The sequence below is a fragment of the Jaculus jaculus genome, chromosome 13 (assembly GCF_020740685.1).
Source record: "Jaculus jaculus isolate mJacJac1 chromosome 13, mJacJac1.mat.Y.cur, whole genome shotgun sequence".
NCBI lineage: Eukaryota > Metazoa > Chordata > Mammalia > Rodentia > Dipodidae > Jaculus > Jaculus jaculus.
Window position 1 is genome coordinate 21,193,288 of NC_059114.1, and position 25,950 is coordinate 21,219,237.

The 25,950-nt window shown below is 50.1% G+C and overlaps 1 protein-coding gene across 2 annotated transcripts; it reads left to right on the forward strand.

The window, feature by feature from the left end:
- The first annotated feature begins 1,212 nt into the window (after window positions 1–1,212).
- On the forward strand, window positions 1,213–13,717 carry Tbx3 (T-box transcription factor 3). 2 transcript variants are annotated; one of them, XM_045132880.1, is made up of 8 exons: window positions 1,326–1,740; window positions 3,349–3,616; window positions 4,554–4,613; window positions 4,873–5,019; window positions 6,893–6,969; window positions 8,245–8,405; window positions 9,890–10,584; window positions 12,446–13,717. In XM_045132880.1, exons 1-8 carry the CDS (start codon window positions 1,349–1,351, stop codon window positions 12,905–12,907), a joined length of 2,262 nt encoding a protein of 753 aa, XP_044988815.1. In that variant the 5' UTR covers window positions 1,326–1,348; the 3' UTR covers window positions 12,908–13,717. The 2 variants fall into 2 exon arrangements, with proteins under 2 accessions (XP_044988816.1, XP_044988815.1); XM_045132881.1 differs by lacking the exon at window positions 4,554–4,613 and having other exon boundaries at window positions 1,213–1,740.
- The last annotated feature ends 12,233 nt before the right edge of the window (window positions 13,718–25,950 follow it).

A 25,950-nucleotide genomic window follows, 5' to 3' on the forward strand; every position in this document is an offset into this window, starting at 1 on the left:
CGTAGTACCGATGCGGCAGCGGCGACGTTACAGTTTCCGACACCTTCTTTTTATAACTCGGCTCTATTCCCCCAGCACTCGACCTGTGAAAACCACGCCTATGCAGCCACACAATTGGTCCGAAAGCGTCAAAGAGCCAATCAAGAGGCCTGGGGCTCCCCGCAGCCCACGGCGCAGCCCGACCTTCTAGAGCCGCCGAGCAGACGCCCGGGGAATTCTCCAGGCGGAGGAGGGCGGCGGGCACCTCGCGCTCGCTTTCTCTCGCTCCCTCCCTCCGCTCTCCGCGGCGCTCCGCTCCGTCTCCCCCATCCCTCTCTCTGTTCCTCTCCCTCTCCCTCTCTCTTCTCCACGGCCTCCTCCTCTTCCTCCACCCGGGCCATCTCGCCCTCTTCTCCACCCTCTTGCGCGCGCCGCCCCGGGAGACGCAGATTTAGGAAGCGATTTCGCTCACGGTTTTTGTTTTTAAGGATCAGGAAGAGAAGAAGAACCCCCGAGGCAGACGGTCACCATCCCCTCCCGGCACCAAAAGCATTCGGATTTGTGGAACCCCCCCCACCCCCGCAAGGCACCCTTCTCCGGAGCCTGCTGGAGCGGAGGAAGGAGGAGGAGCACGGACGGAAGAGCCCGTTTGCAGTTCAACTTCTGATAGTGCTGCTGGAAGGGGCTTAAATCAGTTTTTTTAAAAATCCATCTTTTTTTTTTTTTTAAAGAAGAGACTTATTATTTTTTTTTTTCCCTGCTGGCCCTCTCGCTCCCGGTTAAAGCCGAGCGGAGCGCGAGCGACTGCAGACGCCTCCAGCCAGAAAGGGAGAGGAAGAGACCGGGGTGGGAGAAAGAAGAAGGAGAAGAAAAGGTGAAAAGAGGGAAAAAAAGAGAGTCTTCCGTGGAGCACCGTGCGCCTGTGCACCAAAGCGCGTGGGAGCGGCGGAGCCTTCCCCGGGACGCCGGGCCCGGTTGTCTCTTCGCAGCCCAGCGCCAGGGGCTCGGGCGCCGGTCCTGACCCTGCTCGCTCCTCCCGTTTCTGCAAACCGACTTCCCGGAGCGGGTTTTTAAACGCGCCTAGGCGGCAGGGACGGTCACCCCAGCGACTATGTCTCCAGATTTGTCGCCTCGTCCTCTTTAAAAAACAAAACAAAAAAGCGGCATTCCCTTCTCCAACTCCCCCCCCCCCACCAAAAGGACACTTTTCTTTTTCTCCCTTTTGGAGTGCTTGACTTCTGATTTGTTACTTCCTTTTGTTTTTATTTTTTTTTTAACTATGTACTCCTGTTGAATAAAAAAAGAAAAACCCAAATTAAAAAAAAGAAATAGCAAGGCAACAGCTGGGACTCGTCCCTGCCTGGAGTTCATGAGTCTCTCCATGAGAGATCCGGTGATTCCTGGGACAAGCATGGCCTACCACCCGTTCCTACCTCACCGGGCGCCGGACTTCGCCATGAGCGCGGTGCTGGGCCACCAGCCGCCCTTCTTCCCCGCGCTGACGCTGCCTCCCAACGGCGCCGCCGCGGCGCTCTCCCTGCCCGGCGCCCTGGCCAAGCCGATCATGGATCAATTGGTGGGGGCGGCCGAGACCGGCATCCCCTTCTCGTCCCTGGGGCCTCAGGCGCATCTGAGGCCTCTGAAGACCATGGAACCCGAGGAAGAAGTGGAGGACGACCCCAAGGTGCACCTGGAGGCCAAGGAACTTTGGGACCAGTTCCACAAGAGGGGTACCGAGATGGTCATTACCAAGTCCGGAAGGTAAGCAGGCGGTGGTGGGTACCCTCTCCTCAAAGTTATTTGGGGGTGGCTGGGTTTTGCGTCCCCCCCCCCATCCACCCACCCATTTATCTCTCTACTGCCAGAGCATTCTCTTTGATAGTTAACGGCTGGGACGAAAACTCTGCAGACTCCCGGTCCTTGCCTCAGGGACAGGGTACTTCAGTCTCCGTGGGTGTTTTGGGGTCTTAGAGAGGTCCATCCAGAGTTCCTTACAGAATAGATGGGGACATTATTATTATTATTATTATTATTATTATTATTATTATTATTATTTCCATTGAAGACACACCTCTGCAAGGAAGTAGGAGAGGAACCCCGCTGTAAAAAGCCTTTCTGATACATCTTTATTTCATTGCTTGTGTGTTTCCATCTATCTGATTTCTAATCTAGGACAGAAACTGAAAAAGGCCCTTTCTTTTGTGTGTGTAGTGGGAGGCCTGCCCCCCTCCCAAGTTCTGGGGCTGAGCCCCCCCCCACTTGACTGCCCAGGCAGGTCAGAGAAAAATCGAAGGCGTTTAGATGTGTGTGCTCACACCACTTCTTGTGTCTGTAACCCTTGGGAGAAATGAGTGGTTAGTTTTGGATAATTAAGATTATGTTTACAGACCTAAGGAACCCGTGAGAATACTTTCAGAAGTCTGTTTTTTTTTTTTTGTTTTTTTTTTTTTTTACATGTTGAGAGGTCCTTGCTTGACCCAAAACATGCCAGGAAGAGAGACGATCCTAGGATTGGCATTTTAAATAACTGATTTTTTTTTCACAAATGACAGCATGACTTTTTATCAAGACATCCAGTCTGAGTAAAACTATAATGCCCCTTCTGGGTGTCTTCAGCTTTCCGTCTCCTTCCAAGGGACATGAGGCCAAAGTTTGCCACGAAACGGCCCTCCGCCCCACAAGATATTTCAGTCATTTTCACAACGAAGTGCTTTCCTTTTAAATCAGAAATGCAGAATGCCAACACTTCTGTGAAATCAGACAGCAAGGGGGTGGCAAGATCTTGCAGTTTGGGGCCCGGCCTAAGGAGTTGGGGGGCTGTGGTGCCTAGCTCCAGGAACTCGTTGCTGGCAGGCCAGGCTGTTCGCTCTCAGAACTCTGCTATTTCACCAGCCCCGGGATGGCCATCCTTCCCATATCGATAAGCATAATGTTTTCTCCTCGATGGCTGGTGGAAAATGCTCACCTTCACTAACTGCACTTTCTTAGGATCTTGTTCCTAGCAATTGTGAAAAAAAAAAGACAGAGGAGAGAATTGCTCTCTCTGCAGAGGACGACCTGTACAGCTCCACAAAAGAGAAAATAAACACAATTTTTAAAGAAATCAGTAGACCATGTGGAGACACACTGTGCCCTAGCTTATTTATTTTAAATCTTGGGATACCAAAATATGGAGAAATTGAGCACTTTTAATATGTCTGTGGCTAAAAACGATCCAAAATAGTCAGTCCCAAATGAAAGTTTTAAACTTTGTCTAAACACTTTGGAACATCTTTGAAGCCAAACCTAAGATTCTGAGTGATTTATTTGTCGTTATTATTATTATTATTATTATTATTATTATTCCTTTCCTGTTCTTTGTGATTACAGACGAATGTTCCCTCCATTTAAAGTGCGATGTTCTGGGCTTGATAAAAAGGCCAAATACATTTTATTGATGGATATTATTGCCGCCGATGACTGTCGATATAAATTTCACAATTCTCGGTGGATGGTGGCCGGTAAGGCGGACCCTGAAATGCCAAAGAGAATGTACATTCACCCGGACAGTCCTGCGACTGGGGAGCAATGGATGTCCAAAGTGGTCACTTTCCACAAACTGAAACTCACCAACAACATTTCCGATAAACATGGATTTGTAAGTTACATTGCTTCCTTTTGGTGACATTTTCTCTTCCTTACCTCTCTCCTGAAGACATCGTTCCTTTCTCATCCCTGTAAACTTTGAGTTTCGACCCACACTTTTCTCTTGCTCAGTGCTCACTGTAGCAAACTTGTTTGATTTGCAAGGAAGCTGAGAGAGTGGATACCGGGATGCCAGCTCTTTGGGTAGTGGAAATGCCTGATGTTCTGAAAGAAATGAGTCAAGAAAACTTACCAGGCACTATTCTATAGCACTTTCAGATTATTGGTGGAGGTTGGGCCTGGAGGTAAAAGCAAAATCTTCAGAACAGAGAATTAAAAATAATAATAACAGTCAATTCCAAAGCTATGTGTTCACAAAGGATTTGCTTTCCTTGAAATCAAAACGTTATTATTACTTGGGAGAATTTTAATTTTCAGAGCCTGATGGTGAAAGGGTGTAAATACCATTCTGAGAGTGTATTTTCTTTTTTACCGAAAGGCAGGGCTTCAATGAAAGTTAAGTTTACTAGAAGTGAGGCTTACATCTTGGGTGTAAAAAACGGTGTGTGTGTGCACTGGGAATGGACATACAGATTCCATGAGAGAGCGCTCAGACATTTTCAGAACACTTGATGGCCTATAAAAAAAAAAGTAAACCGAGGGACCTTTTGCCCCTTCCTCTGCCCCTCCCCAGTATTTCAATAAAATAAACAAAGTGATAAGCGAGGAATAAGCAGAAAGATTAGGCCCAGGAAGACGTGAATGGCGCGGAAATATCTAAAGCGGACAGGAATTGCATTTGAAGCCCTTGATTTGATTAGGGCATAAATATTCCTCTCCAGAGCTCAGCCTTTTAGGGCTCTAAGTGGATTGTGCTCGTCAATTAGTGGGCGCTTAAAGTACTGAATCATTTTGTAAATTAAAATGCATGTTTTTCTCTATCTTTTAAGACTTTGGCCTTCCCAAGCGATCACGCAACGTGGCAGGGGAATTATAGTTTTGGGACCCAGGTAGGCTAGGGTTGAATGTATGAATAAATTGTAGATGGTAAGGGTGGGTGTGGGGCTTTGGAAATTGAGGAATCAATTTGGAATCTCCAGAAGATAACATCTATGTAGTGGAAAGTACCCTAGGAGGTGGGTTTGGTCCAAGTGTGACCCCTGTAGTGGGGAAGAAGTCAGCTTGGCAGGGGACCTTAGACCCTAATTGTCCTGCTACATCCTCTCCCCACTTTCTATTTTAACATGTCTGTCCTCCCTGCCTCTGCAGACTATATTGAACTCCATGCATAAATACCAGCCTCGGTTCCACATTGTAAGAGCCAATGACATCCTGAAACTGCCTTATAGTACCTTTCGGACCTACTTGTTCCCCGAAACGGAGTTCATCGCCGTGACTGCCTACCAGAATGACAAGGTGACCAGATGGGGTCTTTGCTCCATGCTCCTCCTCTCTTTTGAGTTGCTTTGCAGCCAGATGAGTTGGTGGGGGGGGGGTTGATTGGGCAGAATCATGAATTTTCTTTTGTGATTTGACTTTTTTTTCTGGGCAGGTTTGGCATGGGGGGGGAGAGGTGATGGCTCCGAGCTAAGAATCTGATTCTGAATTCAAAACTGCTAAGCCAGTGTTGTAGGCAGAAGCTTCTAGAGCATGTGCACCCCCACCCCACCCCCAATGCCGTTTTAGCTCCCAGCTCCTGAGGCCTTGTCTCCACGACTTCCATATTCTTCCACTTCCCCATGAAGGAAGAAGGGTCAGGAAAATGGGGTTTGAAAGGAACCAGCTAATGATCTCAGGCAAGAACCATTAGGGAGCCTGGGAGAAGAATCCCCGAAGAAACCAGGTTTTCTCTCTTAGCCAGAAATCCTGAGTAGCTGGTCTGTTTTTTATTACTTTTTATGCTGCTGTTTTTATGGCGTGTGTGTGTGTGTGTGTGTGTGTGTGTGTGTGTGTGTGTTTGAGAAACTGATCACAGGGTCATGCTGATGGAGTTGTCTGAGGCTTGGGCTTCAAGGGGGTCACCATGACATGTGAAAGTTTTAGAGCAGCCGGTCCTGAAGCCAGGGGTTAGTAAAGCTCCCCATTACCAATAGGACCGAACCTAGACTCTTCAGTTCCCCTGAAGGTCATGGACACAGAGCTCAGGCGCAGGGTGGTCATTGCTGTTGACCAGGATACTTAACAGCTTGGTTGGTAGCTGTGGGGTGGGGGAAGGGCGGAGGACCCCCCCCACCACCACCACCACCACAAACACACTCTTCACCCTCTGAGCCCTGGACCACTGGGAGAGTCCACTTCACCTGGAAACATCTTGCACTTTGAACTCACGGTCACTGTCCCTGGGTTGCTACGGACTGTTCTGGTGCTTGCACGTGCAATTTTCTAGTCTGGGCTCAGCTGTCGCCCGCGTCTGTCTGCTGCACCTCCTGACGTCTGCATGCGCCTATGGAACTCCAGGAACCAGAACCCAAGCTCAGAAGTTCTTCTCCCAAAGGGAGAGAGTCTCACGCTTTTTCTACAGTATGTAAAATGCAGTCTCCCTGCAGAGCCAGAAGCCTGTGAGAGTCACTAACTAACTTAAGTTGTTACTGTAATCATAAAATGTAGCTCTTTTCTTTTCTTTAGACCAGGAGGAGGTCATGGGCCTTCTCCACCTAACAGTGGCTGCAAAGAGCATGTAACATGTCAATGAAAACAAATGTTTACCAGTGGTCACTCCTTCCTTTTAAAATCTGCAATTGTTAATATTGTCATTCCTCAAAGCCCACTCTCCCGGCTGCACCCACACAAGGGCAGTGAGACCTCATAAATCAATTTATTAGATTCATGGAAAAGGTTGGTGTGTATATGAGGTTGTGTGTGTGCGTGCGTGCGTGTGTGTGTTGGCAGCAGGGAATTGTACTTTAACACACTGTATAGTTAATTGCACTGTATAAAAAAATCATAAAGCTTGATATTCATATCTATAGGTTGTGCCTCTTCACAGCCTTGGTGACATTCTCATTTCCAACCCCAAAGTGTCTGGCTGTCCAAAGAAAATACTTTATTTGGATAATTTCAGTGAGAATTGGCTTCGTAGGGAACACACCAACCTTATACTAATTTCCTTTAATGTCTCTTCCCTTTTTAACAGGCTTCTATCATCTTCCAGTCTCTGCTCAACCTAGTCTAACTGTGTGACTCTATGGGTGGTCACACTTTTAGGAGATTGCTGAGTTGGGGGAGACAGCTTCAGAGCTTTCTAGAAAGTGAAGCCAATGCCTGTCTTGCTTGTGTCTCCCTCTTTTAGATAACTCAGTTAAAAATAGACAACAACCCCTTTGCAAAAGGTTTTCGGGACACTGGAAATGGCAGGAGAGAAAAGAGGTGAGTTGAGACCATTATTTATTTCTCAGATAATTTAAGAAAATTGCTCTTCTAAGATTAAACTTTGAAGTGTTAGAAGTGGCATGGGAAGCACTTGGACAGGGTACATTGGGGTAGAAAGTCATTTCCTTCCCTACTTGCTCTGTGTGGCTGATACAAAGTAACTTTCCTAGTTTTTTTGTTTTGTTTTGTTTGTTTTGTTTTGTTTTGTTTTGTTTTGTTTTGGAGCAGGGGTTGGGGGGAGTTCAAGGTTGGGTCTTGCTGTAGCCCAGGCTGACCTGGAAATTTACTCTGAAGTCCTAGGCTGGCCTCAAACTCACAGTGATCTCCTACCTCTGTCTTGGGGGTGGGAGGGCTGAGATGCAAGGTGTGTGCCTCCCCGCCCTGCAAAAGTACCTTTCCTACCACTTACTACCTTTCAGGAAACTGACCAGGTTACAACTGGAGCTACCTCTGGAAACAAACAAAAGCAAAAGTGCCAGGGATAACAGATTGGATAGGAACATCTATTAATTGCTAGTTAATTTTAGGTCCTCCTGAGCAGGTCCCAGGAAAAGACCTTACCATTCACAGATGGCTGAGGAATTGTTGTAACCTGGTCTTCCAGATAGCATCAGTCAGAGCCAGGGCCCCTTCAGAGATCTGTGACTCTTTCCCCCCTCTCTCCCTCCCTCATGGGTCTATGTTTCATTTTGCATTAAGTAGACAGCTGGAGATGATATGAAAGACGCTGTCCCCTCCCCCATACACTTTTCAAAGATTTGTCTACAACCCAGAAAATCACCCCAAAGTTTGAAGCTATCCCCTTGGGGCTGAGCATTAAGAAATAATTTCTGTAACATCCAAATAAATTTTAACTCCAATTAATGTGTTGGTGAGCCGATTAGAGTAGAGTGTACCATAAAATAACCACTTCCTCCACATCTTAGCAACCAGGCAGGAGTTTGGTAGGATGGGGCAGGCAGCACTGTGTTCCCAGAACCCTCCCTCTTGTTCCTGGCCAACTCCTGCCTCTGTTCTGGTGTTTTAAACAAGACTTCACAGGCCAAGCAAATGTTCTTTCCTGATGCGCAGTGTTTGGCCCAGTTACATGGTCAGGAACAATGCCGGGGTCTGTGTGGCCACCCGAGGGCCAGAAGACTTCAGAAAATGTGTGATGTCTGTGGGTGGCAGGCCGGGCAAGGTGTGTGCCACTCTGGACAGAAAGAGGGAAGGAAGCGAAGAGGGGAAATGTATGTTACCTATGCCAACACTGGGCGTGGGCCTCCTCCCCAGAAAACAGCTCACCCTGCAGTCCATGAGGGTGTTTGATGAGAGACACAAGAAGGAGAACACAGGGACTTCGGACGAGTCCTCCAGCGAGCAGACAGCCTTCAACTGCTTCGGCCAGGCCTCCTCTCCTGCAGTGTCCACCGTAGGGACGTCAAACCTCAAAGGTAAGCTTAGCTACTTCTGTCACCAAAACACGTCAGGTCCTCCTGGCCTGAAGGTATTGGCGTAAAAAAAAAATAAAAAGGAGGCCTGGACCACAGACTGGCCCTTTAGAAAAATTCAGACTCTTACAGGGGACTTCAGGTGTGGACCCCTCCCAGGGATGGCTTAAGGGGAGCTCAGGTCCTCAACTGGCTGGCCTGTGTGTGGTCTCTTGACAGGGGCAGTTCTGCAAGGTGTCTCCAGTGCTTCTCTCTCTCTTTCCCTCTGCTTGGGTCTCCTGCCTACAGCTCTCCCCTCCTTCCCATCAGATCTCTAACTACTGACCAACAGCAGTGTGAATTCAGGTTCAGATATGTCGGGCAGGAAGGGAGGCACGAGGTCCTTAGTCACCTTGGGAGAGGGAAGGTACCTGAGAAAAGATCAGCTGTGGGCCCTCAGTTGACTCCTGAGAGGGGAGGCTGAGGGTGGAGGAGGAAGAGATAGTTTGAATCCTCAGCTGGTGTTTAAAGAGCAAGTGCTATTTATTTAGAGAGACACATGCTAGATGGGAAGAAACCTGTTTTTAAGTGAAATAAAATGGAAGTCTTTCATGTCTTCAGTCCATTTAAGCTTTAAACATAAAATAGGATCCTTTTTCTTTCTTTCTTTTTTGTCTGGTAGGACACCCACAGAGGGTGTGGTGAAAGTAAATGGAATTCTTTCTTAAAGGCCTGTGTTTGCCCCCGGGGGGTGGGGTGGGGGTGTGAGCTAGCTGCCCACCACCCATCCTGGTAGCTCCAGGGATTGTTCAGGAAGGGTGTGTTTGTTTCTGTTGTTACCCGTTCACGTGTCAGGCTTCTTTCCAATCAAATCCTTCCAAAATAATTCACCAATCTGTGCAATGGAAGGTGCTGAACCTAGAGCTCTAAAGGTACCTGGAATGTATTCCAGCCTGTGGAGTTTTAAAATAACTTAGTTATCATTTGAAAAAGAGTTAATTTGCAGTACAGTGGATAAATTCTTGCGAGGTTTTGACATCACTTCAGCTTCTTGTGTTTTTTTTTTTTTAAGTAGAATCATTACAATAAGAGCTACTGACTTGGGGGTGACTATAAAAGGTTAAGATTGATCTAAATACTTGTAATTATTTGCATATTAAACCCAACAGCAAAGGTGTTATGGTTCATTATTCCCATTTTGCAGACGGAAAAACTGAGGCTCAGATAGGTTTTTTTTGGGGGGGGGATAGATTGCCTAGCTCTCCAGGTGGGATTTTGTGTGTGTGTTGTTTTGAGGCAGGGTCTCACTCTGTACCCCAAGTTTGTCTTCGAGCTGGCGGCAATCCTCCTGCCTCAGCCTTCCCCGGCGCTTGGGAATAAACAGGCGGGAGGTGGGATTTAAACTCGGAGATATTGTTGGGGGGCAGGGGCGGGGAGAGGAGAGCCTTGGCCCAGAATGAAGGCGATTTTCACACCCGCCCCGTTACCCCCTCCCCTCCCCCAAATAGATCTGTGTCCCAGCGAGGTCGAGAGCGACGCGGAGGCCGAGAGCAAGGAAGAGCCGGGCGCCGAGGCCTGCGACACGGCCAAGATCTCCACCACCACGTCGGAGGAGCCGGGCCGGGACAAGGGCAGCCCGTCCTCCTCGGTCAAAGCCCATCTCTACGCCAGCGGGCCCCGGGACAGTGGGCGTCTGGACAAGGCGTCCCCGGACTCGCGCCACAGCCCGGCCACCATCTCGTCCAGCACGCGCGGCCCGGGCGCCGAGGAGCGCCGCAGCCCCGGCCGCGAGGGCCCCGCGCTGGCCGCCAAGGCCGAGGAGGCGCGCGCGCTGCCCGCCAAGGACGCCTTCGCGCCGCTCTCGGTGCAGACGGACGCGGCCGCCGCCGCCGCCGCCGCCGCGCACCTCGCCCAGGGGCCCCTGCCGGGCCTCGGCTTCGCCCCGGGCCTGGCCGGCCAGCAGTTCTTCAACGGGCACCCGCTCTTCCTGCACCCGGGCCAGTTCGCCATGGGCAGCGCCTTCTCCAGCATGGCGGCGGGCATGGGACCCCTGTTGGCCACCGTGTCCGGCGCGTCCACCGGCGGCGTCTCCGGGCTGGATTCCACCACCGCCATGGCCTCGGCGGCGGCGGCGCAGGGACTGTCCGGGGCCTCGGCGGCCACTCTGCCCTTCCACCTTCAGCAGCACGTTCTGGCCTCGCAGGTAAATGCCAACGCCGGTGCCCCCGCCCCCGCTCGCTCCCGTGGCCTGGGAGCTCCAAAAAAAAAAAAAAAAATAGCACAACTATTACTATATATACATCTATTTAAAATGTCACTTGTTATTTATCTGCAAACAGATACATGGAGGGAGGGAGAGAATGGGCCCACCAGAGCCTTTTGCCACAACAAATGAGCTCCAGACGCAAGAACCACTGTGCATCTCTGGCTTTACGTGCGGGAGTACTGGGAATTTGAACCCAGGCCGTCAGGCTTTGCAAGCAAGTGCCTTTTAACCACTGAACCATCTCCCCAGCCCTATCACAGTATTTCTTATGGACTCAAAAGATTTACCTCGTTGAGTCCTCACCAATCAGCCCCTACCTCAACCCCACCCCAAGAAAGAAATTGTTTCCCTGCAGGTTAGGCTGCGCTCATAACAGCTCCACGCTTCACGCGGCACCCTCTTTGTAACAAGGCTGTCATCCAGATTGGTGACTCTTGGGTCTATTGAGCCCTTCCTTGGCATTTTTATCACCTCTATTTTTCACAGGAAGGGAAGGAGCCCAGAGGCGTTTAGCAAGTCGTCTAAGGCCACACAGCTCATCCCTGGTGGAGTTGAGACAATTCACTGCTGCCTCTTTCTCAGGCCTCCCTGACTTTAGTTTCAGAGTTAAAATGCCTGTGGGGTGTCTAATAGCCACCTCCCCAACCCCCACCCCAAACCTTAGGAATCCAGCAGAAGGGAAACTGAGGCACCAGGAGGGGGGATGATTATTAACTCTCTGGCTGTGAATTCTCCCAGTTCTGAGCTCTTCTCCCAGACGCCCACCCCCAAGCAGGCCAGCCTGTCCTCCAAAGGGTTAATGGTGCCTGCCCGCGCGAGCCGAGGAAGGCCCGCAGTGCCCGGCCTGTGTGAGGTTCAGGCAGCTGCGCCGGGGACCAGGCCCTGGCCTCTGAGAATGGAACCCCGTGGAAAGGTTCTCTGGGGGTTTTCTGCCCGCTCCCTGGCCTTTTGTTTTGTCTGAGCACTTAGGTCTCCCTTCCCAGAGCCAAGAGGGCACGGGTCCTTCTCCCCACAGGGGAGGAGGGAGCAGAGAAAAAAAGCTGATTTCTGGCCTGTCTCCATTCCTCCCACCTCCACTGTGGGTTTATCCTGAGACAGTCCCAAGTGGGCAGGTGACAGGTGGTTTGGGGGGGGGTGGTAATAGAAATCTGGACAGACCCTACGCAGTGGCATATTTCAAGGGGTGGAACAGAGGACCCCCCCCCAGGACTCTTGCATTTCAACATCTGCTTCTGCCTCAGTTTCTCACCCGGTGACACCAGCCTTCAAGGCTCAGCGCTCACTTTTTGCTGATTGCGATAACCCTTTCCTACACACTTCTCTTCCCCAGGTCCACACTTTCCCTACTTTGTCCCCCACACCCCCCCCCCCCCGCGCCCCATTTGGGGAAAATTCTAGCACTGGAGTGGGAGGCTAGGAGGACAAGAATGAAAATGATATTGTGTGATAATGTCTGCCCTTATTCCTATGCTGTGAGCTCTCCCAACAGGTGCAGCCCCTGTGGGAAATCCCTAACAGTTCTGAGGGTGGGGGGTGGGGTTTGCTGTGGTCATGGATGTACATCCACACAGGACCCCCCCCCCCCCCAGTCAGTATGTGAGAATCACTTGCAATTTCCCTGGCTTATTCCATAAGGAAGCTGTGGTCTAGGGTGAGCCTTTAGAACCACTGGGTCCTGTCCCCTCCCCCCTTAAGGTCCCCCAAACCCAAGGGGGCTGCCTGGTTTGCCCCAGGTGACTGGAGCTGGGCCTCTCCCTGCCCTGCTCACTCCCTGTGTGCCTTTCTCTTTCTCCCCCAGGGCCTGGCCATGTCACCTTTCGGGAGCCTCTTTCCTTACCCCTACACATACATGGCAGCGGCGGCGGCGGCCTCCTCGGCGGCGGCCTCGAGCTCGGTGCATCGCCACCCCTTCCTCAACTTGAACAGCATGCGACCCCGGCTGCGCTACAGCCCCTACTCCATCCCAGTGCCCTTGCCCGACAGCAGTGGCCTGCTGGCCACCGCGCTGCCATCCATGGCGCCGGCCACGGGGCCCCTGGACGCCAAAGCTGCTGCCTTGGCCACCAGCCCGGCCTCGGTGGCTGTGGACTCCGGCTCCGAACTGAACAGCCGCTCCTCCACCCTCTCCTCCAGCTCCGTGTCCTTGTCGCCCAAACTCTGCTCCGACAAGGAGGCGGCCACCAGCGAACTGCAGAGCATACAGAGGCTGGTCAGTGGCTTGGAAGCCAAGCCGGACAGGTCCCGCAGTGGGTCCCCCTAAACTCCCTCCCCCCGAACATCTTCATTCCAGTTATCCAGTCAGGTCTGCAGTGCACTTTGTTGGTTGTAAAATAAAACCCCGCGGGGGTGGGGGCGCCTTCCATGTTGGGGTGACCCTCTCCCCTTCCTTGGCCATCTTGTCTGAGAATGTGCTAGGGACAGGCCCCTTCTTCTTGGTGAGGTTTTGAGGTCTGAGTCTGGGTCAGATTCTGAGATTCAGGAAGGGTGATTGCATGGAGTGCATGGGTGGGGGATTTTTTTTTTTTTTTTCAAAAAAAGAAAGAAAAAAAAAAGGCATTCAGATGACTTCTATAGAGGCTGGTCTGGAAGTTGGCTGAAAAAAAAAACAAGGGAGCTGACCCACCAGGAAGGCGGGAGCTCCAAAGGCACTTCTCCCTGTGGATTTTTTCTCCCTTCAACATGTCAAGTGGAAATATTAAAAAAAAAAATTTTTTAAGTGGGGACAAATGAATTAACATGATTCTGTTGTGAAGACTGAAGAGTGACTTGGGTATCAGTTCTCCATCAGTTACTAAGCAGCTCACTTGGGGAGGGAAGGAGTCTTTGCCATTCTTGTTTAGTCTCTATTAAAGGAAACCTGTGTCTTTTTAATATTCTTGTGATGTTTTAAGAGCCCACATAGGTCTCTTCTTGCATGTTACACAGTGATGTATTTGTGGTTTTTATCTTGGATGCTTGCGTCTAGAGAGAAATAACATAAGCCCTTTCGGTCCCCTGTCCTCAGACCTGTGCTCTCAAATCGGCAAACCTTCAAAAAAAAAAAAAAAAAATGGGGGGAAGGAATTTAAAAGGGAAATGACAGGACAAACAAGAACTGAATTTATTTTATCTAAGCGCGCTGTAGCGGGAATCCATGGCCCTCTTTGGTATTTGGTTCTCTTTCCTGTATATGCAATAACAAGGTTAAAAAAAATAAAGAAGAAGCGAGACTATTAGACAAAGTATTTATGTAATTATTTGATAACTTGTAAATAAGTGGAATATGAATGCTTGGAGAATTAAAACTTTAATTTATTGAACTGTACATAGCTTGATGTAAATAGAATTGCCACTGTCGGGTTTGTTCTGTTTGCCTTGGTGGGTTTTATTTTCCGAGTCACAAGATTGCTACTCTCACTAGCAAGCATTACTTTCGGCACCAACACTTACACACTTTCTGCAAAATTATTATTTCTTTCTGTTGAATGCCCAAGAGTGGGGGAAATTTCTACTTCCTTTATTCGCCAAAACTGGGGAAGGTACTCTCACACTTCCCAGGTCCACTTTAAATTCCTTAAACCATAAACCACCCCAGAGGGGCTCTGAAGGTGTCCTCTGTCCCACGTGTGGGAAAGAGGGAGGGACAGAGCTGTGGTTCGACTTCCGAATTTTTCTTATGTATTGATACTCAGTTCACCCCGACATCCTCCAAACCTAATGAAATTTACTACCTTTGTTCTCCATAGTGACGGTTTGAATTGGTGCATAGAGAGAGACTCGCAGGTTCAAAAGACAGGTGCTTGAGAGATGGTTGAAAGGCAAAAAGAAAGACAGAATCCATGAAGGTATATTTTGTATTATAGTTGTGATGAGTTCTTTGGTTTTCTGTATTTTCCCCCCTTTTCAAACATCACTGAAATTTCAATAAATTTTTATTGAAATGTCGTTGGCCCTTGTGTTAATGCTTTCTTAAGAACTTTCCCTAAAGATGGAAAATCAGAAAGGATTCCTCCTTCTCTTCTGCCTACTTTCTTTAGCCTTTAAATAATTAAGACACCTCCCCTCCCCCGTGAACCCAAATGAGACGTCACTCAAGCCACAAAGCAAAAAACAAAAAAAAGGTCCCTTACTCCAGTGAAGTAAGGAAGGCGCTCCAATCTGAAAATACTTTTCTTCTAATTTAAGGAGCTTGAGTGGAAGACGAAAGAAGCCTGATTAAAATTCGGAAAGAGGAATTTTGGATAAAAGACTACTTGCCTGGGTCCAAGGTCCCCCCCCCAAAAAAAAGAAATCCTACCCAAACCAAGCTAGAGCTCTCAGAAGGGTTTTCGTTTTGAAGCTCACTCTTCCTTTTTGAAATGAATCCTGGGGAATTCAAGTCAAAAATATCTCCCCTGTGCCCGGGAGTCTGGCACAGGAAGAGGCTAGCAGAGATCCCTGAGGATCCGATCCGGATAGATACTCAGAATTTGGAGGACTAGACAACTGGCCACTTTCTCCCTCTTCCTCGCGGGCAATCCTGGGTCTGTAATTGGACCGAGCTTGCCCAGGACGCCCTCCATCCCCGCTAGTGAGTGCAGAACTTGTCTGTGTCTTTGCAAGGAGAATTGCTCCAGCAAAGGGAAGATAATTCTATGGGGCAATAGGGCCCAGGGTTAAGGCGCCCAAGGAGGTTGGCATCTTCTTTCCCGTCGATCTCCCCTCCAACCAGTCCCCAGGCAGTTTGAAAACTTTGTCTTTTGAAGTTGAATTTATCTTTGAGTCTTTCAATAATAATAATAATAATAATAAACGATGGTACTTTGTATCCATCTTTTGGTCTCCTGAAACCAATCCCTCCCCTAAGGTGTGGTGGCGTGTGTGTTGGGGGTGACGGGGTGGCCAGGAACCTTCTTCCTTGTCAGCCCTTAGGGTTTTCTTGCCCTGGGGCCGGACGCAGCTGGAGCCTGCCTGGCGTCCCCAACACCCCCACTCCGGAGCCCGCCAGCCGGGCCCCAAGTCCCTGTCACCTTCAGGTCTCCCGAGTGGTCGGCCAGAAGGACCCCCCCCCCCACTCTTCCCCTTCCTCCTCCAAGTACTTGGAGGAGGGTCCTGAAGCTTTGAGACCTTTTGTAGAGACACGTGGGGACCCCCACAACTTCCCCCAGCCGTCTGGGGGTGGGAGTTGAGAAAGAATGGTGGTGGTGGTGGTGGTGGTGGTGGTGGTGGTGGTGGTGGTAAGGCTTGGGGACCCTCTGGGGCCGCGGATCCCCCGGGGAACAGTTCTGGCTCTCCCCTCCCCCCAAACAGAAGCCCGCGCTGGGGACAAGGGGGCAGTGGCGTTAGTGGCGTCCCGCTGAGCGCTCCCAAAATCAGGGAGCACGTCACTCTATTTCAAAGATGGGTGTTTTGTTTTTTTTTTTCTTTTTTCCCTTTTTCTTTTCTGTCTCAGCTTTTCTTCCCCATCATCTCCCCTACCCCTTCACTCCAATTTGGGGGACAGTGCTGAAACCTGCACCCCCGCCGCTCCGAAGCGTCGCCTTCCTTCTTCCTTTTTTTTTTTTTTTCTTTTTCCTTTTTAATCTCCCCTGTATCTTATTTGTATATGGCGATGTTAATGAGTAACTTGCGGCGTAGATGGACGCGGGCTGAACCGCGCTCAATCTCTTAGCATTTCGCCGTCTACCGCTCACCTGGCGCCGTCGCAATCTCGCCCCGGGCTTTATGGTGGCGGCGGCGGAGGCCACTCCAGGCCGGCGCCTTCGCCTTCTTCGCCTTCCTTTCTTTTTCTTTTTCTTTTTTTTTTTTTTTTTCCCCAAGCTTCGAGTGCCACCTATCTGTCTGACCCACGAATGCGCGCTGCCAGTTGCCTCCGGCTGGGCACCCAAACCAGGGGCCTCTTCGGATTCTGAAATTTGGGGTGTATGTGGGGGGGTTCACCTCTAGCCCTTGTCAACGCTCCCCTCTCCCAAGTCCACGGTCCCCTCCACCCCCCCACCATCGGAAGAAGGGGATTTATTTCTTGAATATCATTTTCATTCCCCGTTTGGGGCCTCAGATGAGGAAAACAGTCCTCTCTGGGGTTCCCAGGAATGTTTGGAAATTCAGTGGGGTGTGGGGGGGGTGTTGTGGGCGGATGCAGAGAAGTGGACACTAAGTTCTGGGGCCTTTCCCGCAAGGAATAACTTTGGATTCGGGAGGTGCACACCTTGAATTCTGCCTGTTTCCAACACCCCTTGGTCTGGATGTGGGTTTTTTTTTTTTTTTGGTTGTTGTTGTTTGTTTTGTTTTGTTCCCCCCCCCCATACTTTATAGGGTTTTGATGTTTTGTGTTTTTTTAAAGTCCTGGCAGCGTCTACAAAGACCAGGCGCCCTCTAGTATCAGCCCATTGCCCCCCCCCCGCACACTCCCCCAATGGTCAGCTACCCCCCCCCAACTCTGCAGGGCTGGGCGGCTCTGGTGATTTGTAGATGGAAGGTGAGAAATGTTGGGGCCCCACCAGACTCCAATCCTGGCTGAGGGCTGGCGTCTGGGACCCAGCGAGGGGAGGGGTGGGGGTCACCTTTTGCTGAGCCCTGCGTAGAGAGGCGTCCGGGTTCCTGCTGACCTCCCGGCGCTAATTGCAGGGGCCGAAGGGCGCGCTGGGGCAGAGGCAAGGGTCACGACCCCCAGCTCCCTCCTCCCGGGTCCCTGCAATCCCGTGTGTGCAAGCGAGTGTGCAGGCGTGCATAGGTAGGGCCTCTCTGGATCCGCAGCGTCCCGGGATCCACCCTTTTTGTGTGTATGGGGGGGGGAGTTCCCCAAGGAAAGGCCCCTCAAAAAAAATTCCATCCAAGAAGGAAAGTTCAAGTTCTGTTCAGCAGATAAGCGCCTTAGCTTACCTGCCAGCACTTTCTGCCTCCATGGTTCCCAAAGCTGACCTCCTGGCTTCCAGCCAAGGAAAGTGGCCATAGGGTGTAGCTTTGAGCCTGACCTAAGCTGGAAGGGACACAGTACCTATGGGGAGCTCAGAGGCCATCAGGGTCTGCAGGTGTTAGGAGGGTGTGTGTGTGTGTGTGTGTGTGTGTGTGTGTGTACTTTGGTGTGCTCCATCTGTAGCCGTCTCTTCCAATTTGGATTTAGAAACTCACGCGCAAGACAGTTCCGGATGTAAATGCATTTGGTTGTTTTATAATCAAGATGCATATAATCAAGACATATACGTTGCAGATGTGAGCATTCAAAGTGCGTATAATGACGCTGGAAATCGCTGGTATACAAGGGTTTGCGCCCGGCGCCAGGCACTCCACGAAGCACCGAGCAATAAACAAACAAACAAGTAAATAAATAAAAAAGACCTCCACAGCCCCTCACCATGAGCTCTGTAAGGTGTGTTTTTATTGCTGTGTTACCAACAGACAGTTCAGTCAATTACCCACTATGACCAGGAGAAGGTGAGGGGTTAGAAAACAGAGGAAATTCTACCCAAGCCCCTCCAGAATTCATGCCGACCACCATCCCTAATTCAGGTGCAGGTGGTACGTGCAGTTTTAGTTCCCGGATGTACAGAAATCATGGGTGTATTCCAGTTTGGGATGTTGTCTCTCCCTACCAGCCTCCCCCAACACACACAGCAAAATATTTTAGTTTCTTTGTGAATCTGTCATCCTGTGCAAACCCTGGTTTGCTTTCAACCTTCCACTTTTCTCAGTGCCCAGACATATCGATGGGTACCCACTGAGGGACTGGGCACCTTGTGGCTAGGTAAATGAGTCCAGGCTGGGTGGATGGTAATGGAAAAATCTCATTTAAAAATGCAAGCAAACCATGGGACAGCAATAGTGTCAGGATTTGAGCTGCCGGGGCGGGGGTGTGTGGGGGGGGAGCAGGGGAGAGAAGGAATTATAGCTGGGCTGGCTGGCACGGGCCAGGGCCAGGGACATAGTGTGACAATGCTTCCTGTACTACCACGGGGCTTGCTTCTCCTGCCCCTTCTGGGAGCCAGCTGGGTGGACAGGCCTTTCCTACACCCCAGCTCCAATGCTCCAGGGTCCCCAGCACTTGACGTTGCCCGGCATGTCTAAGCAGAGGCCAAGGCCGAGCACCACCCGCAGCAGGTGCGGACTCCACAGCGACAAAGGGTGTTTGCTCCTTCCGGGTTCTAGAAACCTCAACAAATGTAGTTTTCCCCTCGTCCTTTAACTGGCAATCCTTTGGCCCTCTCAGCTGGATGGTAGCCTAAAGACTGGGCTACTGGGTGTTGATTCGCTGGGCAAACGAGCTGTAGGCCACTGGAACCCATCCTACCCAGGCCTACCTGTCTGCAGACCAGAAGGGGCGGGGGGGGGGGGGGGAGAACAAACTCCTTGTCTGCGCCCCAAACATCAGGCGATGTGGACGGACTCCGGCTGCCTTGGGGCCCTGACCCCGAGGGGCAAAAGTGTGTGTGTGTGTGGGGGGGGGGGGGTCGCTGTCTGAGCTATCCAGCTTCCCATCCCCTCCCCACCCGAGCCCTAGCATCCCAGGCAGCCTTGGATTTGAGCTTTTGAAATGCGATCCCCCTGCACCACTTCGTCCCCCACCCCTCCCGCTAATGACCTGGACTCTGGTTTCGGGTTGCGGAATTGTCCCGGGAGGAGTGGATGGCTTCCCTGGGCGCGCGGAGCCAGCCTTCGCCCGCGAGCCTGAGGACGCTCCCGGGTCCCCTGCAAGGTCGCCGAGCACCAAGGACACTGCCCGCGACGGACCGACCCTGGGGCGCGAACTTCCTTCCTGTCACGTCGGCGCTGCGGTCCACCCCAGTCCCCAGAGCAGGCATCCTGGGTTAGCTTCTTATCTCTTCGGGCCGGGACGAGGCGCCCTTTGGTCCGGGCAGTAGCGCCAGCTGTCTCAGGTCGTTATTTTCGTCAATTCCCCGGGCCTCCAATCGGCCCAACCTGGCAGAAAGACGCCCCAAGAGCACGTTTGGAGGACCAGCGGCGACAGCCTCGGCCTCCACGGAGCCACCCACCACCCCATCTTACCCCCCGCTGTCCCAAAGGCTAGCAGTGGTTAACTAACTTTGCTGTATATGTAGTTTTCTTTCCTTTCTTCCTTCCTTCCTTCCTTCCTTCCTTCCTTCCTTCCTTCCTTCCTTCCTTCCTTCCTTCCTTCCTTCCTTCCTTTCTTTCTTTCCTTTTTTTTTTTTTTAAGAGAAAGCTAGAATTGCAGTTTCTCATAGATGTTTGAGTCCAACCAAAGATCCCCCTTACTGCTCTGGGGACATTTGAAATGGACCTCTAGTTTTTGCTAGGTAGAATTTAACACATATTCTCTGCCCCCCCCCCACCTTATTTTGAAGCTAAACCTACAGACAGGTCCAGGAGGGGTGACTCAGACACTGTCTAATTACTTGATTAATGATATTAACTTATCAGCCGGAGGATTATGAGCAGTCATTATCACCCCCCAATGAGTTGTGCGTTAATTTCCTGTTGGTAGGGTCACCCTCCCTCAGCCACCACGGGTAATAAAAGGAAACCACTTTTCATAAAAAACAAAAGTCACTTTTTTACTACAACCCCCCGCCCCACATCAAGGGCAGGGGGGAGCTGCAGAAGACAGTCCTCCTGGGGGGGAGACCCCGGGGTCCCAGTTGGCAGAGGATGGTCCCTGGCCTGTATAGACATCAGTGATTTGAGGAGACTAGAAGCTGGGCAGGTTTCATTTGCCTGTGAATCTGAGGAAATAATGCTTTCGGTAGAGATACCTGGTAGAAATGAGGGTGGAATGGCGTTTTTATTGGAGTTTTGTGTTGGTTTCTGGAGACAGTCACCCCGACCTGAGTGGGGTTTGACTTCTGGAAGGAAGAGAGACGTGTGTATGTTGGAGGGAGGTAGTTTGAGGTCTGAGGGTCACCTGTGGGTTTTTGTTTTGTTTTTTTTTTTTTCCTCCCAGGGGAAAACATGAAAAAGGCAAAAGCTAGGACCGCCTTCAGGGCGAAAATGATCCCTTTTATCATCTTTATTGCCTACAAGAAAGCAGGCACCTGTCCCAAACCTGCATGCAGATCCAGTCTGCACACGCCCAGGGACCCCTCTAATTTGGACGCCAGCGGTTGACAAGGGTGTCTCTTCTCTCCTTTGCTGCCTCTTTCACTTTCCATTCAGGCAGACCTACGACAGCGCATGAGGATATACAAACACATAAAGAAGTAAATATCCTAGCCACTGAAGAACGTTCCCGAAGAGAGGGGCCATTTCTCTTCGCTCTTATTGGACCTAGGAAAGCCCCGACCCTGAACTTAGCTCAAGTGACTCCTCTCTGTCCTCCTTGACCTCTCACGGATGGATTTCTTCCGGACAGTCAAGCAAAAATTGCTTTCTAGCCCGGTTTGGTGGCGCACACCTTTACTCCCAGCACTTTGGGTAGGGGAGGTGGGGGGCGGCAGAGGTAAGAGGATCGCTGTGAGTTCGAGGTCAGCCTGACACTATATAGTGAATTCCAGATCAGGCTGGGCTAGAGTGAGACCCTACCTCGAAAAACCGAAAAGAAAAAGAAAAAATAAGTTGATTTCCTGATGCCCCAAGAACGGTCCAACCACTCAATGCTCACATTTCAGCCCTAACACCAAATTCCACACCAACCTCTATCCCACTCCACTCTATTCCGCTCCAAACATGCCCCCCAAGCTTCTTCAAAGGCCAGTCACAAGCATCCGCAGATGTCTACCTGGCTGGCTGCTGGGACACAGGGTGTTTGCTCTGTCTTTACACAGGCCACTTCCCAGACGGCTGGAGTTGACAAGCGATGTGCTCCCGGAGTTCTGCGTTGCTTCATGCATCCTAGCCTTCATGTTGGGTCAAGGGAGTCAAGACAGAAAGGGAGAAGTGCAGTTAACCAGCACTGCTTCTTCCTTCCTCCCCAGGGGAAAAGCTACCTGTGTCACCCAGAGATCCAGCAAAAGCATGGATGACTCAAATCAAAGGACTTGCAGCCAGAAGCCCACGCCCTCGCTAGACTGCGCATTTGCTGCCATCTGCTGGCTATATGGGGAAGTGCAAGGAGCGTGTCCAGGACAGAGAGGAGACACGTTCATTCATTCCCCATTCATTCAATCAATCAGCAAATAAATTATTGAGATATGATGTCACTTCTCATGAATCTGAATTACCAGTGAATCAGCTTTTATGACAATCCTTTCAGAATAATAGAGCTAAGGGCTGGAGAGATGGCTTAGCGGTCAAGGCACTTGCCTACAAAACCGAAGGACCCAGGTTTGATTCCCCAGTTCGAAAGGAAAGCCAGATGCACAAGGCGGCACATGTTTCTGGAGTTCGTTTGTAGTGGCTAGAGGCCTGGGAGCGCCCATTCTCTCTTTCTCTCTCTCTCTCTCTTCCTCGTTCTTAAATAAATAAAATGTTTTAAAAAATAAATAATAACACTACCACCCTGAGACTACATAGTGAATGCCAAGTTAGCCTGGGCTAGAGCAAGACCCTACCTCAAAAAACTAAACCAAACCAAACAAAATAATAAGGCTGGGCACATAGCTTCATGGCAGAGCACTTGCCCTGGTTCAATTCCCAGTTCTGCAAATAAAAATGAGCCAAGAGCATACTGTGGTGGCGCATATCTATAATCCTAGGCCCCTTTTGGAGTCTCACGACTGAATTTCAGCAAAGGCAGCACTTGCTGGGTAGCATTTCCTTCCTCTGTGGTGTTCCTCTGCGTTGCCTCCTCAACTGAGCCAAGCTCTGGGAATTTCATTCAAGTAATGATTATTGAGCAGAAATTCAAGGTATGGGTGAAAAATATTCTAAAGAGAACCCAGAGATGCAATGCTGTAATCCTGGCACTCAGGAGTTGGAGGCAGGGGATTGGGAGTTCAGTCTCAGTTATGTAGTAAGTTGGAGGTCAGCTTGTTACATAAGACTCTCTCTCCCCCCCAAAAAAAAACAACTAAACACTTCTCCTGCCCCTTCAGAAAAAGCATAGCGGTAGATATTTGTGAGCAGTTAAGGGGCTTGCCTGCAAAGCCAAAGGACCTAGATTCGACCCCCCCGCCCACCCATGTGAGCCAGATGCACAAGGGGGCGCATGCATCTGGAGTTTGTTTGCAGTGGCTGGAGGCCCTGGCATGCCCATTCTCTCTCTCTCTCTCTCTACCTGCCTATTTCTGTATCTCTCTCTCAAATAAATAAAAAAAAATATATAGTGGGAAAAAAAACAGCCAGGTGTGCTGGGCACACGCCTTTAACCCTAGCGCTCGAGAGGCAGAGGTAGGTGGATTTCTTTGAGTTTGAGGCCACCCTGAGACTCACCCTGAGACCACATAGTAAATTCCAGGTCAGCCTGGACCAGAGAGAGACCCTACCTCAGAAAACCAAAAAAAAAAAAAAAAAAAAAAAAACAAAACAAAAAAAAAAAACAACAGGGCTAGAGAGATGGTCTAGCGATTAAGGCACTTGCCTGCAAAGCCTAAGAACTCAGGTTTGAGTCCCCAGTTTCCACATAAACCAGATGCACAAGGTGGCATATGTGTCTGGAGTTGGTTTGCAGTTGCTGGAGATCCTGGCATGCCCATTCTCTTTGTCTATCTGCCTTGCCCTCCAATAAATAAAATGAAAATAATAAATATTTTTTAAAAAAACCCAAAGGCAGACTGGGGAGATAGTTCAATGAATAAAACACTTGTTTTGCAAGCCTGCCGACCTGAGTTTGATCCCCCATAGCCACTTAAAAGCGTTGGTTATGGTGATGCACGCCGGCAATCTCAGCCCTGGGGAGGCTGGGACAGAAAGACCCTTGGGGCTTGATGGGCAGCCAGTGCGGCCTACTTACTGAGCTCCAGGGAAATGAGGGATCCTGTCTGAAAAGAGGATGGTGTTGATGACTGAGAATCGTCTTCTGGCCTACACACACACACACACACACACACACACACACACACACACACAAAACATGCATGTAGCCGGGAGTGGTGGTGCATGCCTTTAATCCCAGCACTCGGGAGGCAGAGGTAGGAGGATCACTGAGAGTTCGAGGCCACCCTGAGACTACAGAGTGAATTCCAGGTCAACCTGAGCCAGAGTGAGACCCTACCTTGAAAAAAAAAATGCATGTACACAGGGCTGGAGAGATGGCTTAGCAGTTGAGGTGCTTCCTTGCAAAGCCCAAGGACTCACATAAACCAGATACACATGGTGGCACATGCGTCTGGAGTTTGTTTGCAGTGGCTGGAGGCCCTGGTGCACCCATTCTCTCTCTCTCTCTTTCTCTCTCTGCCTCTTTATCTCTCTCATAAATAAATAAATTAAAAATGGCTAGGCATGGAGGCACACACCTTTGATCCCAGTACTTGGGAAACTGAGGTAAGAGAATCGTCATGAGTTCAAGGCTAGCCTGAGACTACATAGTGAGTTCCAAGTAGCCTGGGCTACAGTGAGACCCTATCTTGAAAAAAGAAACAAAAACAAAAACAAACAAGCAAATATGTCTCCAGACAGCAGGGCCTGTCATGACGGTGACAGTCCCATTGTGAGCTATGGCCTTGGTGTGTGACTCCCTCAGCACCTCCCCCTTGGAACATCAGAGTCACTCCATGCAGAAAAGCCCTTGCTGGCTGAGGAGCCCCCTCAGGTCCTGTGACAGCTTCCTGTAAGGCAGTGCCACCGATCAAGGCAGCTGTCAACATCTGTTGTAGCTGCCTCGCCCGCTTCAAATTATGAGGTCATTTGGGATTCTGTGTATGCGTTATGCATGAGTGTGTGTATGCATGTACGTGCTCACGTATGTTCGTGTTCATGCTTATGGAGGTGTCTTCCTCCATTGCCCTCAACATTATTGAAACAGGACCTTTCGCCAGAACCTGGGGCTCACGGCTTGCAGGGGGGTGCGGAGGAGGGGCCCCTGTTTCCACCTCCTGAGTGCTGTCACTCCCTGGACTTTTTTTTTTTTTTTTAATTTTTTTGTTTATTTATTTGTGAGCAACAGAGAGGAGGCAGAGAGAGAGACAGAGAGAGAGAATGGGCGCACCAGAGCTTCCAGCCCCCTTGTGCATCTGGCTAACGTGGGTCCTGGGGAGTTGAGCCTCGAACCGGGGTCCTTAGGCTTCTCAGGCAAGTGCTTAACTGCTAAGCCATCTCTCCAGCCCTCACTGGACGTTTATGTTGGTGCTGGGGGTCTGAACTCTAGTCCTCACACATGCCCAGCAGCTCCCAGCCTGCTCTGCCATCTTCCAAGGGCACGCACTGCTCAAAGTCACCTGCCTCTTGCTTCCATGTAGGATAAGAAAGGTCTGTACAATTTTGTTTTATTTTTACTTGGAGGCCAGACAGCAATCCCAGGGCATGCTAGTGAGTTATACCCCAGCCGGTTAACATATATATATAGATCTTGGTTTTTTGAGGTAGGGTCTCACTTTAGCTCAGGCTGACCTGGAATTCACTATGTAGTCTCAGGGTGGTCTCAAATTCACAGTGATCCTCCTACCTCTGCCTCCCGAGTGCCGGGATTAAAGGTGTGTGCCACCATGCCCAGCCTAAAATATATTTTTATTTACTTGAGAGCCTCTAGTCACTGCAAACGAACTCCAGACGCATGCTCCATCCTGTGCGTCTGGCTTACAAGAGTACTGGGGAATTGAACCTGGGTCCTTAGGCTTTGCAGGCAAGTTGCCTTAACCGCTAAGCCATTTCTCCAGCCCCTTTTAAAAATGTATTTACAAGCAGACAGAGATAGAAAGAAGCCAGGCACAGTGGTGCACACCTTTAATCCCAGCACTTGGGAGGCAGAGGTAGGAGGACTGCTGTGAGTTGGAGGCCACCCTGAGACTCCATAGTGAATTCCAGGTCAGCCTGGGCTAGAGTGAGACCCTACCTCAAAGAAACAAAAACATAAAGAAAGAAAGAAAGAAAGAAAGAAAGAAAGAAAGAAAGAAAGAAAGAAAGAAAGAAAGAAAGAAAGAAAGAAAGGAAGAAAGAGAGAAAGAGAGAGAGAAAGAGAGAAAGGAAGAAGGAAGGAAGGATGGAAAGAAAGAAAGAAAGAAAGAAAGAAAGAAAGAAAGAAAGAAAGAAAGAAAGAAAGAAAGAAAGAAAGAAAGAAAGAGGAGGAAAGGGTGTGCCAGCCAGGGTCTTCATGTGCTGCAAATAAACTCTAGACGTATGTGCCACCTCGTGCATCTGGTTTTATGTGAGTACTGGGGAACTGAACCTTGGTTCTTAGGCTTTGCAGACAAGCGCCTTAACCTCTGAGCCATCTCTACAGGCCCCCAGCAGTTTTTATTTATTTACTTACTTACTTTGAGACAGAGTCACATGTAGCCCAAACTGGCCCCAGGGACTCACCACCCTCCCAAGTGTTGAGATAACAGGTGTGAGCCAGCC